Genomic DNA, 15,133 nt, shown 5'->3' on the forward strand with positions numbered 1-15,133 from the left:
ATCACAGGGAGAGAATACTTAAATCAAAAAGTGGGCAGGAGATTAAGCTCACTCAGCTAAACTAAGTTTATATTAAAAAGATGAAAACTTTTCTTTCAAACCAATACACATTTAAATGTGTAATGACATTTGATGACCACTGATGGTTATTCGAAGTTGACAGATGTTGTATGGAGAGCATATTCCCTCATAAATGATGTGATGATGATATGGTCTTGGGTCAGCATTATGTTTTAAATTAGCACTAATGGTTGTTAAATTTTACAGTAAATGGTCCGTGGACAAATGTGTGCATCAAACGGTCTGTGGATGATCTTACATCAGACCATGTGTGAGTACTCCAACAATTTAGCATTGCACCTCCATAACATTGTAAATATTTGATGTAGGATATTTGGGTGTGTTATGCTAGTAGCGGCTAATTTAGCCTTTAGCAGAGATGAGGAGCGGGCTACAGAGGTCTGGTCAGCCAGTTCTTTCTAGCGCCACAACACCAGACTTTTTTCAAGTTCAAACTTGTAGTCTTCAGCCCCAACTGACATCACTTGAGGCAATTTATCTTTGCACAGCTCCTTTATACTTTTTTCACATATACAGACTGATGTGTACAATCTAAGGTCGCTGCACCTCCCTTTCAATTTTCCATAAAAAGACCCAAAGGCTCCTCTCACTGACTATCTGGAATATCAGTCACAGCGTTCAATCAACATGGGTGCAGCACTCTTATTTACACACTAGCACACAAACTTGTGTTCGCTTACCTAACTTTGATGCTGTTATTCTAAAATCTGGCATGTGAATACTGCACAATTTGGCTTTTGAAGCTCAGTAAAACAATTATCAATCAAAACAATCTGCTTATTAATACACCAACACTGTGACTTGTTAATGCTGCACTTATTATTTGCATCAATCACTGCTTTCCTTTGTATTGTCTATGCCTCTCTCTTGTTATGCTTATTTAAAAGACAATACTTTGCATGTGAGCGTTGACATGAGCTAGTACTGTACCACTGTTTTCTACATAAATAAATAAAAAACATTCTAATTTTACTCCCAGACTGCTTTAAGCAGTTCATTTAGTTTTGTTCAGCTCATCGTGACAGAAAGTAGTACCAAAGAACTGCATATAAGCTTATTTCTCCCTCAAAAAAATATCATTAAAATAAAATCTGTGTCACTGCAAAGTGCAGCTGTTTTCTTAAGAGAAGCAGCCAACCTTCAGTAAAAGTTAAATAACTTTGACAAATCATAGCTGAATGGAGTAGGCACCTCAGCAGAACTTATTATAATATTTCAAAGCAAAGGAAAGCAGCCAAAAAAAAGCTGCATTTAAAACTTTGCACTGAATATAAATGGGAAACTGCTGGAAAATACTGTTGAAATGTCTATAGTTACTGTACTTGCATGTCTATATTTTATCTGTGAGTGAATTGTTTTCTCCAGAATGAGCTGTTTAGATGAAAAAGAGTCAGAGGCGGAACTGCAAAAATATTCATCTCAGCAAGTTATGACATCTAGTGCTGACTCTAAATACAGCAAATCTTTTTATTTTAAAATAAATGAAAAATAATCTGTGTACAGGCAGAAAACAAGAACATTTCATTAAATTCCAAAGCAAAATAAATTCAGAAAAGAAATGAAACTACAGCAGAAGCAAAAAGCAAAACAAGATCTCACCTAATTTTAGAGTGCCCATGAAGCTAAATGTCATGTTGAGATGGACATTAATTATGAAATCTGATGTTAACATATGATGTTCTGAATTCACACAGTAGCCTAGTTAATGAATATTTCTTGCATGTCTATCCATTTCCTTCACTTGTCACTCTCTTCCACAGGATTTTGGATAATCTAGATTCTTCTGAAAACAGCTGTAAAGAAAAAAAGAAGATTTTAAAATATGTAGTGTCAGACAAAGAAGAATATCATAAGTGTCACAGAGCAAATGTCCTTCCACAATTAAAGGGCTTGTCAGATTTTTAATCAGCTGAACGTGAACAAAGTCAGAATCCAAGACATTAAAAGGAAAAGTAACGTGTATTATCTCAGTTTTCTCCATGAAAGTGGCAGATGTTCGTCAAGGTAGACATGCACATGCAGTATAGACACGAGAAACATAGACATACACATATGCACACAGACACGGTTTCCCGCTGAACGATGAGTCATTGCTTATTGAGAGCAGCATCTCACCAGAGTAGGAGGAAGGTACAGTAAATCAGTAGGCAAGCAGGGAGTCATGATGGGCAACACACACACCAACCTCGCTCTATCGTAACCTTGCTCTTTTTTCATCTCTCATACAGACATAAGCACACATGCTGTGACTCTGTGTGAACCTCACCCACATACAGTATGTAGGTACCTCAAGAAAACTAATTTCAGATGGCCACTGGCCCTGAAACACTGAAAATGAAACACAAAACAGGGTCAAGAAATATAAGAAATATGAGAGTGCTATGGAGACATTACTCCTCTCTCTATCAACCCATGCCTTTACAATACAATCTCTTTTTTTATCCATATGAGAAGAGAGAAGTAATAGAGAAACAGATGACCTGCGATATAACTTCAGAGTGCTGTTTTCTTTATCATATTCTGTCTCACCTTTAGTGTGCTTTTCCAATTGAACTGCAAAGTGTTAACAACTAAAATATACTGGGCACAGTTAGTCCTTTAATTACACTATTCATATGATTTTCAAGCATGTGCGTAAGGACTTGAGGACACACAGGCATGTCATGAGAAAAGGTACATGTGTGTGTTTTTCTTGCTATAGCAACTAAAAATGTCCTTAAAAAGGAAAAAGGTCTATTATAACCTGGGAAGCCTGCAACTTAGTATAACTGTAACTTTATAGTATAACTATGTATAATGATATACAACATTGCTATGACAAAGCTAAAAAAAATATTTTACTCTTTTACTCATTTAGGGACTGAAACTATTCAATATTCTGTACCTGTTCATGCATCACTCCACCTCTATCAACTCCAACAATCCCCTGCCTATAACTAATCACTGCGACATTTTGGCATGTCAGGACTGTAGAGCAACTAATAACATTAATTATGGTTGCGTGCCATTTGAGTGTTCCAGTTTTAGGGTCCTATTATTGTGCATTCTTAGTTCCACTTATGTTTTTTTTTTCCAAATGTCTGCTGTGAATAAGGCTATTGACCCTGCTACTTTATTTATGATTTAGAGAGATGTTGCTAAATCATCCACTTTGAACAGGCACAAGTTCAAACCCCAAACGTAGATTAGTAAGGATAAAAGAGTATAAAAAAGCAAAATTTTATATGACCAATTTCCTAAAACGGGCACAAGTATGCATGCATTCTTATTGTACCAAATGTGGCAAAATCAAAATGGCAAATTAACTTTTTTTTTTTTAGGTCTGGTGATAAAAACCAAAATATTCATAAAGAAAAAAGGTTATCCATCAACTGACTTAGAGGCTCCAGAAAAACATTCAACATTTTGACCTCAGTATAGACAACAGAGAGTGGTGCCGCTGGTCTAATTGCAATCAACGTGAAAAAAAAAGTGAAACAGGTGCCAAAGTCAACAGACTTTGTTTTGATTTTGACCCCTGGGCGCACTCGACTCATTAAGCAGGAATACTTAGTGGGGTCATGTTTACAGTGTTCATCAGACGAGTGCATTTGGATGAAGTTGAGGGTTTTGAATGGTGTTCTTCACTCCTTCAAGGTAGTCACCGATTTTCATTCATTTTAGTCTGACATAAAATCATCCTGCAAGTACATCAAACTGGCTTCAGTCTGATAATCCATCACAATTATCCTCATGTCTCGTTTTATTGTTGTCAAAAGTTACATTATTGATAGGTGCTTATACAGCTGTTAGAGTAGGTTGAATCGAACGTTCTGCATGCACAAATGTAACTGCAACGAGAACAAAAGCAGACGCAGACAGGCTGCTCGCTGTGATGGATTGCCTATCTCAAGCAGCTTTAAAATTTTAATCTTGGGGGCATCCATTTTCTTCCCTGTTTGTTTTTTTAATGTCTTTCCAAATGGATTACTGGGTGCATGGAGGTTGGAAATTTCAACTTGGAACTTCAACAAAGAATGAAACTCATTATACGCTTGTCATGGTTTTCAATCCAAAATGGTTTTTACTATTTTTGGACAGATGTTGCTACCTGGCAATCAAGTATTTGAAAAATACCAGAATAGGTCTTTATAACAGCAGACATTTAGACTTGTCATGAAAAACACTGTTGTTGTTAATAACATTAATGATGGCTCTGTTCTATTTAAGTGTCCCACTAAGCCATGACAGTGTGACAGTGAGCCAGCATGCACATTAGTGGGACCCTGAAACCGAAGCAGCTAAATGAAATTCACCATCATTTATTTATTTTTTGTATATATAGCTGCATTTTTGTATTTTGACATGTCAAAATGTCTTTCATGAAAATCATTTATAGAAAACTGACCTTTTCCATCCAACCAGTATGATTGACTGATCATTAGGTATACGAAAGTAGGTGTTTTGCTTTCAGATCATCATTTTGGAATTAAACTATTCACATATTAAGAAAAAATCAATATATGTATAACCTTATCTCCTCATCAACTGCTGTACGCAGTTGTGTGCCCAAATGTTCTGTACTGTACAGCTAACATGTGATATAGTGCCTGTTACTTGTGACAAAGTCTTGTCTGTCTGACACTGAGCAGCTACTGTTGCTGTCAAGTCTCATATTGATTACACCTCCCTGACCCAGTTTCCTGTTTGTCTCGGTGTGTTTGTCTTTTTGTGTCTGCTTTTTGAACCAGACAAAATGAGTTTCACAGCACATCAATGCCCGCATGTATCTGTACGAACACACAGACATGAGCGCTACACGGGTGTACACATACTTCCACATAGGTGCTTTGTGCTACGCATAAGGCTCTTTCAGTATCAGACAAGCCCTGGTCTGGTTCCGTGGGAAGCTCTGCTGGAGCTGTCTGGACAATCTGATTGAAAGAAAATCTCATTGCAGATTAGCTGCGGGCAAAAAATATGATCAATGCCAAGAGGGAGAATGGATGATCCTCACATTCATATCACGTACATTCGTAAGTGACCAGGATTAAAGGACCTCTGTAGATAACGCTTCTATGTCTACATGTACAGGTGTGTGTGTGTGTGTGTGTGTGTGTGTGTGTGTGTGTGTGTGTGTGTGAGAGTGTGAGAGTGAGAGAGAGAAAGAAAGACAGAAATGGACCTCCGTAGATGATGTCATCTTTTCATTAAGATCAGAGAATCAGGAGTTATGTGACATCATTCGAAAGCTAGCCACGAAATGCTGACGGGTCTCTATGGAAACACTTTAGCTCCCTGCTTCTCGTCCTATCACAGCTAAATGTCTCATGGCAGCACATTCCTTAAATTCACCAGTACACTACTGAGGACGACATCACTACGACCACTGACTAAAATAACAATGCTTTACAATACTATGTGTATTTTTACCGCAGTGAGTCAGGCCATGAATAGAGCAGGAATTACACCACTAGTATGAGCAAGATACATATACAAACTACACAGTAACTTAAAAGTTTAATTCAAGTTATCACATTTTCTCACACTAAAGAAACCTCATTGAAATAAAGGTGATCACTCTCACATTCAAGTCCAAGCTGCATTGAAGTAATTGTTTCACATGTTCTTCATTAGGCTTTATTACATTTATTACATCCCATTTATGTATTTAGAAAATACAGACATGTTGTATATTTTGAAATGAGTTTACAGGAACTTTCACTTGCGACAAGTAAGAGCCAACAAGCGCTGACTTTTCTTTTCTTATTTTGTTCTGTGTAAGGAGAGACCACAGTACATGTGCCAATTTGTGTGTTTTATAATACTGGCTACAGTGTAATGTGTTCGCTTAATGAACATACATTTCTTCTTCATTTAAAACAGATATAAATACCTGTAATAATCTTTTTCTTTTAAACAGCTTTGAGTTATTAGTTAAATTTAAACAGCATGAAAAAATGGGAAGAAAAGTTTTAGACCTTGTTTGAACTAAAAGTTTAAAAGCAGGCTTGGCAGTAAGCTTTCTTTTCAGATTAGCGAAGTACTGCATTACCTGCTTTGGGCATAAAATTCATGCAAGAACGAGTATATACCGAAACACTAACTTATAAAAGTTGTGCAAAAAATATAAACAATATTTCAAGTCCTGATAAAAGAAACCTTTATTTTCTTGTTGGACTTTCCCCCTTAAAATCAGACACAGATGGGTCACATAATGAGGAACGGACCAGAGAGTTAGATTTTTATCTGTGAAATACATCGTGTCACTGTAGACAGGGGAGGCAGTGAGGCCTGTCTGTCACCCAGTGGCAGAATGAATGATCCCTGGCCATAGCACTGCTCCCCTGCCATTACCTAGATGATATTTCTCCACTGCTAAATGTCACATCAATATTCGCTGCCAGCTAATTAATCTCAGCTCCCATGGAACCTGGTGGCATCTCACATCCTGTTGGAATACAGATGGCTCCATAGCTGGACCTCTTAACACACATTTGCCCAGAGCACTCATGTGGTGCAACTCAAACACTGTGCAACCTCATACATCCTATCCTTCTTAAAATTTTAAGAAGGTTTCACCGAGAAAACTTTATTAGTGAAGCACAGTTTGACTTTTATTCAATTGCTGGCAGAAGGTACTTCAAGGATAGATGGAAAAAGGAAATGATTTTTCACAGGATGTTCTACACGAGGATGTCAGTCTCCTTTATTCTGAGCTGTGTGTTGGAGGTGAGTGATAGCAAGTATTAGGATGCCGACATGAGGTGAGCGGGTGACTAGTGAAGACGAACAAGGTTAAATCGCTCAGTGTCCCTCCTGTTGCACTAAGGTTGAGCAGTGGCAGAATAAAAGGCTTATGTTGTTGACTGGTCAGGACTCACTGCTCTTACTAACAGCAACTGTCTCAGCATGGATGTCAGATCATAGCAATATTAGTCCAATAGCTTTTGACCATTACAGTCCAATTAATGACAACATTTCGAGAAAATACTTTTCTCCTCTCCAATTTGTCATTTTGTACATGATTGTCTAAGAAAGGAAGGGAATCCATTAGATGGCATTTAGAGCTATGAGTCCCCTTCAGCCTGACTATCAATGATCAAGGTAATGTATTTATTATTATAAAACACAAGGTTGTATAAATACAAAATTATATCATATAATAAAGTCACTATATAATCTAATGATAAGAGGTATATATTTATATATATAAGTCACGACATTGAGGAGTTCAAAACAATTTAGGTGATTCAGTATCTTCCTTCAGTGAAAGTTTGGTGCTAAGCAATATCAGTTGGAACCAGGGACAGCATAAAGAATGCTCAGACCTTGTTGTTTTTTGGTGGAGCAACTCTGTGGTTCACATATTGTACAAAAATGCAGCACAGCCCAGTGCTTACCTGTCCTACATAGACCAGCAGTCTGGCATTGAGAGGACTCTCATCAGGACTCAGCCAGAACTCAGAGTTATCATCAGACGATACTGAGAACTGGAAATCACCTGGAGGGGGAAAACATGATCAAAGTGTTAGTGGAAGTAGATATGTGTAATTCCAGATACATATAATCAGAGTATAATCAGATGGGGCATGGCTTCGTGAAATATATTCTTAGGTGTAAAAATGCAATCCCAAAACTGCAACTGAATTTCTAATCCATATGTAACAACTATGTGAACAGAAACTGCACATTTGTGCACAGATCTAAGGAGCATGGAAAGCAAACAAGCAGCCAGTGGAGTTAGTTAGACACTAATGGCCTATTGGATAAGATGCTAGTCATGTGACATTAGTCAGTAGTCTTGAGTTTTTATCGTCTGTAATCTAGAAAACCTCCAAGCATTTCTATGTGTATAACGTTATTTAACACTCAATAAATCGACAATAGCATGTAAAAGGTTGTGTCTGGCAGTGTGAGGTGAAGGGCACTTGTTAGAGTGCTTGTCAGAGTCTTTGACCTTTGAGCCATCAGCTGGAGAGAGCTATGCTACCAGCGAAAGCAACATAAGACACTAAAATTAATGGTAATCTAATTTATAACTTCACATTCTGCAATCTGTGTAAGGGCACTTGGGCTTTTCAGTTCCCATAGCAACAAGGCTCAAGGTTAGGGTTATGAGAGTACTGCAATGAGATTTAGCTGTGAAATCTCTGGTATTCATCCCTAATAAAAATGTGAATATCCTCTATATTAGTGGCTCTCAAGCACTTGATTTAAGAGGGCTGTGAAAATTCTCTACTATTATAAAGGACACATGCTCCAAGGTCCTCAGCGTCAGTGGAGGGATGCACTAACAAGATGAGATAGTTACCATCTCTGTAAGGGTGAAGGAAGCCAAATATTCTCAGGCCATAGTTCTTCCACTTTGGAGCCACTGCCAGCTTCCTCACTGTGGTTCTGGTCTGGGGTAAGAAAAGGGAAATAATTTCAGATCATAGATGCAGCAGTTGTTCTGTTGAAGAAAAAGCTTAAACAGAGTGAACACTTTTCTCCAATATACCACTCGCTAAGCCAGCCATTGTCCAATCAAAGCTTAGTAACTGTAACTACGCCCTGTCAAGCATTTGATTTCTATACTAGTTTAAGCACTGTGTGCATGGAGCTCTAGTAAGAATAATACTAGGTGTAAAAACTGTTTGCAGAGGGGTGTATGTTGTTTTTAAACCTTTCCAAAACGAAAAACGCAACAGCAAATGTGTAAGAAATGAATCAAACTGTGTTTGGCAGCTCTAATGCAAACTTGCAAACAATAGTATGTCTGACTAACTAAATTATTACCAAAACCTCATGATAGCAGACACTACAGTATATAGTGCCCCCCCACCCCCCCTCCTCCCTAAGGTGTCGGGGAGTGAGGTTTACTCACTGTACAGCCTCGCTGGCTTCTGTCACATATGCAGTGCAAGAACTTCAAGGTACAGGCTCAATTTAATATAACTTGTGTGTTAATACATTATAGCCCATAAAAACACACAATCATGTCAGACAGAGGGTCATTCAGTCTGCTCTGTAATACTTACATGAGGGTAGAGAGGGAAGTGCAGGTTCTTTCTGAGTTGGGCTACAGAGGAGCCACACCAGTCCTCAAACACATGCAGGTTGGCCTGGCCCTTATACTACCAACACACAATCACACAGAGAGAGGAAAAATTTTAGTGCACACAGTAACAATAGCATCACATTGCTATTAAATGCAAGTAATGCTTCACTACTTTAGCGACAGGAGCTCACCACAAGATTGCCATTTGCACTGATTTAAGTAAATATATTTTTCTGCTGGAATGTATGTCATTTCTGATGCCTCTCCTACATGCAGGCGAAATGAATTGTGGGTAAAACATGTGAGTGAAGTGTACAGTTTCAATGGTCTCACTGTCCTGAATAAGAGAAGGTGACACAGCGCTCATCTGGAGTATCGGTGGGGGGAGGGGGGTTGAACTGAGAATGTCTGGAGCAGTTTGTCAGAGCTCATCTCCTGCCCATTGTCTGACATTTGTCTGAATTACACAGGGAAATCACAGGACACAGCAAGGACAGATGGTGAAACCACCGGTCTGCCTTGGGGTATAGTTTCCTCAAACACGGACACACACACACACACAAGTCTGCTCATATATGAGAATCGATGACTCTCTGCTGAGTCTGTGTCAAACTTACGCTGCTTTGGAAGTGAAGTGCTTTGGGTCAAATATATATATATATATATGAAAAGACTATAGTTTACATCCTTATTACATCCTTACACACAAACATAAACACCCACCACATACAAATTTAGGGTTCAGAAAGTGAGACACACACCAGGGGGGTGGTGTAATTTCCTCAACACAGTGCAGATACACTGTTGTTCCTGCAACACCATATCTTAAGTAGCTGATTCAGCACATCTGATGTTCACTCCACCTATACACCAAGCACAAAGTGTGGCATGAGGAGAAACTGGAAATGCAAATACATGTACAGATGCATAGTTACACAACTGCACACATGTACATGTAACGCAGCCTGGCGTCTAGCCTTAGGAGTTTAACAACCTGCAAACTTTAACTTTTCACACTGGATGATCAACCAACTGTACCAATGCACATTCACATACTGTACACACATATGCCTCCCTTCAATGCGTGTGAGCAGTCCCAGCAGGCTGCCACTGTAATGCTGCCACAGATATTTAGAACATCACACAACTTGAGCAGAAAGCTGGCTCTCACCAAATGACTATGAAATGATGCAGTGGGGTTCCCTGATTGGATCAAAGCAAAAGCTGGCTTCACTACTTTGGCCCCATCTCATTTGATGAAAGCAGCCTTTCTGTGTGTAGAGTAGCTGCTAGCTATAGAGTCTAGTAGTGTGAGTTGTCAAATCAATCAATCAATCAAACAATCAGGAAAGTAAGAAGACCTCGTGACAAAAAACAAAACAAAACACAGAACGCAAATCCTGTTTTCCTATCATCAGAGGAACCTGAGGGGTGAAACAAGAAAGCCTTTCAGGATAAACACCTATGACTGCTACTCTGCATCCATGTCTACATTTAAAAAGGAGAAAGATGTAGATGGAGGGTATCTTGCTGCTTCAGTATCACACAGGCTTTCTAACAGATGGCCTGACCTGAAGTGGTCCTTTTCATTTCTCCACCAACTCTGTACGGTCAACTATGTGCCCTACACGCTGACAGCAGCACGGCAATTACAGCTCATGCATTAAGCATGAGATATTTGTGTTGTGCAAACATGTCAGTACAAAAGCAGTAGGACTCCTGATTTTAGTTATTAGACTTTTACATGCTCGCATTTAATTTTTTCCCTCCAATCTCTCCTGTGGAAAGTGTGGTGCAAATGAAAAACACAAGGGGAAAAAAGACAGGGATTTAGGGGGGCCAACAAAATCAAATTAGAGAAAAGCAGGAAGTCAGAAAGATGACAAGAATGTCTAATGTTTAAAACAGGAGTGGCGGAGAGGGGGAGGCATAGCGAGGTTAGAGGGATTTAGCAGACGGGACTAGTCCTGTGTAAATATGCCTTATGTAAAGCTTTTAATAGATTTCCTGTGGGTTTTAAAAGCAAACCTTGTTTTGGTCTGGCACCCTCCCCACCCCTCCTCTTGTCAAATAACCATAAGAGAGCTGCTTTAAAAGTCTCTAATTATTCACACACACACACACACACACACACACACACATATCCCTGTGTAGCCCTGGAGAGGCCTCAGGCTGGAAAGTCAACTTTCTGCTGGGGGTCGCTTGTGTATAATTGCCTCTATTTTGTGGGTGACCATGCTGCGAGAGGTCTGTCTGTGCTCTGGCCTTAACAGGATGCGGAACGGGGCAAGAAGGAAGTAATTTTTTCTTCACCCTCTCTGAATTAAACTCACCCTGTTATCCCTTTGCTTCTGTGACTGCTGAACTGCCTTTGCCTCTTTCCTGTTATATCATTTGGCTTATTCCCTATGAGTGCTGCTTCTGTCTCCATCTCTCTCTGTGCCACTATCCCTATGTTTGTCTGCTCTTCTCTCCGACCTCTCTATTTCTGCTCCTCCATCGCTCCATCTCAGTTTGTGTGCTGCCAAATGCTGTCGATTTCTCTACTCTCTGTCTTTAGTTTCCCTGAGCTCAGCTGTCAACTGTCAGTTTCCTGTGCTGTCTCTCTCTCTGTTTCGTTTGATTCCTCTTTTTGGAGCAAGGGATGAAGTGACGCTCACATTAACATTTTGTATAGAACGGGTGACTTGTGGTTTTTTGGGTTTACTCGATTGTGTGTGTGTGTGTGTGTGTGTGTGTGTGTGTGTGTGTGTGTCGTGTTGGGACACGGTTGTGCTGTGGCAGCTTGAGTCTTTTCAAACAACAGCTTTTTTTTACAGAATGTCAGCATCACAATGACATTCAGTAATTGGCTAAAGAAGAGACAGAATGACTGCTGCTGCCTTTCTTACTTTCTTCCGTCACTCTCATTTGATATCCTCTGTTCCTTAATCCAAAATCAGAGACAGAGTTCTGTGTCCTCCTGCCGCTGTGGACAAGCAGTCAAATCCGCAGACAAGAAGGTTCAGAATGTTTCCGGCATTTGCACTACAACAAATTCAACACCAGCAAAATAGACTACAGGCACAGCTGCACGAGATAAGGCCAAATCAAACTAACACTGTCTGTCAATCACAATCATTCTGTCTGTTCGGAAGGTATGCTTGATTAGAGGTAACTTGTTTCACTTAGCTTGGGCGAAGTAGTCCTGCATTAAGCGAAGGCAGCAGTCATAGGCACAAAGTGGCTATATGTCAGGCTAATTGCTATGATCTCCAGGGAGGAGTAGGCATTATACTGGCAAAGTTCTCTTGAGTTTACATATACTAAACTGTTTTGGTCTATGTCACTGCTAAATTAGCATCTATTGCAGCCATTAAAGGATATTGACATTCTGATTTTTTTCTATGGTCATTTCAGGTGATTAATACAAACCTCTCTATTTTTCATTTTACTGCAGTACAACCATGTGTCTTATACAAGTGGATGAATTGCTCCACTGCAGGGAAAAGTCTGCAGTCACTCAAAAACAAAGTACAGAATGTAGTAGAATGTAGAAAATACGTCAAATAAATCAGCTTTTCGATTTACTTTTGTTTCTTTCTTTGGTTCTGGCTTTTCTTCCGACAGCAGGTGCATGCTTAAAGGCTTCCCTCTAAGATGTTGACTCACACTGTGAAGACACATTTTTGTAAATATCAAAAGGGGGGTAACTGCTCTCTTCAGTTATCAAAAAATGTTCTGTCAACAGAACACTGTAAATTATGAAAATCATCAGATTATTTCCAAAACTATGCCGCATATATTGCACCAGTTTATATATATATATATATATATCAGTGGCAATTAATATCAGTCCCAATAACATATAATGAAGTAATTAATGAGAATGCCAATAAAATGGGTTAGGGGTTACGGTCTCAAAGCAACAGAGCACTTACAGCTCAGACTGCCATTAAATAAGAGGGGAGGAGATGGAAGGAAGCAATTAATGCCATCTGCCAAATATGAGGAGTGAGGCAAGAAAGAGAGAAGAAGTGACAGGTGCACAGGGAAAAAAGCTGAGTAAGAGATCCACTGGTTGATAAAGATGTTTCTATACTGCACAGCTTAAAGAGGCCGCTCTAAACAGCATAGTCTTCATTCCAAACCACACATTTCCTCCACATACCCTCATTTCTGTAAGCTTGTCTTCGCATCTCTCTGTCTCCGCTGCTCTCCAATATCTCCTCTCTCTCACCCATCTGGTCACACCCATCAACCGGAGCACAAAACAGACTCTCTCTTTTCTCTCCCTCTCTCCTTCAGGGAGGCTGTCTCCCTTTCTCGAAATCTGGTGCAGCCTTCTGCGTTCCTGCTGGCAGTGAGGCACAAACAAATGGCCGCTCGGTGCACCCACAGACGAGCAGACGCGCCAACTGACACTGTAAATCCCCTTTGCATAAATAAAGTGAGACATGGAGTTCCTGGCAAAGGCACACTGGGATACATACAATACTACTTAGCCACCCCCCTCCATGTGAGAGAACAACTGATTGATAAGGACGTTTAAAATAAAAGAGTGCACACTATACTGCACAGCTTAAGTGGCCACTCTAAACAGCACAGTCTTCATTTCAGACCACACATTTCCTCCACATACCCACATCTCTGTGAGCTTGTCTCAACATATCTCTGTCTCCGCAGCTATCCTCTCGCTCACCCATCTGGTCACACTATCAACCAGAGCACAAATCAAACTTCTATCCATCCATCTTTCGGGAGGCTGTCTCCCTTTCTCAAAATCCCCCCCTCCATAGCATATAGGAGAATCGGCATCAAAGCTCTCTGTTGATGCATCATAACACATATGTACTGCAATTTTATCCATGCAACTTGTTCCCTCTGGGTCTATGACAGGAACATTCATGCTTGAACACATTTTCTGAAATCTCTAAATCTAAATTTATAGAGGGCATATAGATAGTTTCTGCCTGCATATCTCATCTATCTCGGCCCATTAGTAATTTAGCAAGAGGGTGAGATGGGTAGGTAGCTCCAGTGAGAAAGGGGGATTTTCAAAGGTACAGAGGTTTGTAAGAAGAGATTATATGGAGAAAGATAATGAGAACCCATTTCACACAGAGGAGTGCAAAAAATGGGAGACAAGGTTCATATGATCTAGATTCCAGCCTCATCAGCTACTGTAATGAGGGTTTGTATAATCTGCCCATCTGTCCCACAATTACATGTCTTCTGTCATGCCAGGGATATAAGATGAGGGGGATAGATGTGGCTGCAGTGGATATGTCGAACTGAGGAACGGCAGACAGAGAACTGAGGATGAGCAGAATTTCTTTCATCTCCTGCAACAAGCTATCAATCACTCACCCTACCATAATGAGAGGCCGGAACCGGATTCCACATTTATACCTCCTTTGTCTTTTTGAGTGTTTCGCATTTTGGATGGACAGATAGAACAGTGAGAAGAAACAAATCACGCTCCTTCTCCGGCGCCCTCCCCCTATTCTAGTCACTTGAACGTGTTATTGCAGGTTGAAAGGACAGTCGAAGACAACTGAAAGATCTAAATCCGCCTCCAGTCTTGTCGCTGCATGTGTTTTTGGGTGAGGAGCCAGCTGTGACGACTGCCTCCACCTGAATCGTCATGTGTCTGTGTCTTTGCCACCATATCCCCCTCACTTCTCTCTTGAGTGGTAAAAAATAGAGTGTCCAAATCTGAAATAGCACACCTCCAGCTTTGTTTAACAGCATGAGCCAAAAAAACAGACGTCAGTCAGCCACGAGACTGTAATCTTCCATCTATCCTCCCTTTTGGTTTAACACCTTCTGAATATCTGATGAACCTCAATGCACATATTTCTTATACACCTGAGATGATGATTTGATTCATGTTGGAATCTGTGCAGTCAGTGGCTTTAATGTGGAATAGCAGAATGTAAAGAAGTCATAAAAGTCCCACTGATATCAAAGTTTAAATCCCCTCATTTACAATCACGTTCTTTCTGCTCTGGACTAAATAACATTGTTCATTATGCTAAAATTTTCTCT

The 15,133-nt window shown here is 39.9% G+C and overlaps 1 protein-coding gene across 1 annotated transcript in view; it reads right to left on the reverse strand.

Annotated features, from left to right (window-relative positions):
- Nucleotides 1-15,133, reverse strand: part of b4galnt4a (beta-1,4-N-acetyl-galactosaminyl transferase 4a) — a 138,431-nt gene that overhangs the window by 40,463 nt on the left and 82,835 nt on the right. The window contains 3 exon segments of the mRNA XM_038706809.1: nucleotides 7,464-7,564; nucleotides 8,375-8,465; nucleotides 9,084-9,179. Of these exon segments, the coding sequence (XP_038562737.1) occupies nucleotides 7,464-7,564; nucleotides 8,375-8,465; nucleotides 9,084-9,179 (288 nt within the window).

Source organism: Micropterus salmoides, unplaced genomic scaffold (assembly GCF_014851395.1).
Source record: "Micropterus salmoides isolate LMB-PRFRI ecotype aquatic unplaced genomic scaffold, ASM1485139v1 Ms_hic_scaffold_8, whole genome shotgun sequence".
In the NCBI taxonomy this organism is placed as follows: Eukaryota; Metazoa; Chordata; class Actinopteri; order Centrarchiformes; family Centrarchidae; genus Micropterus; species Micropterus salmoides.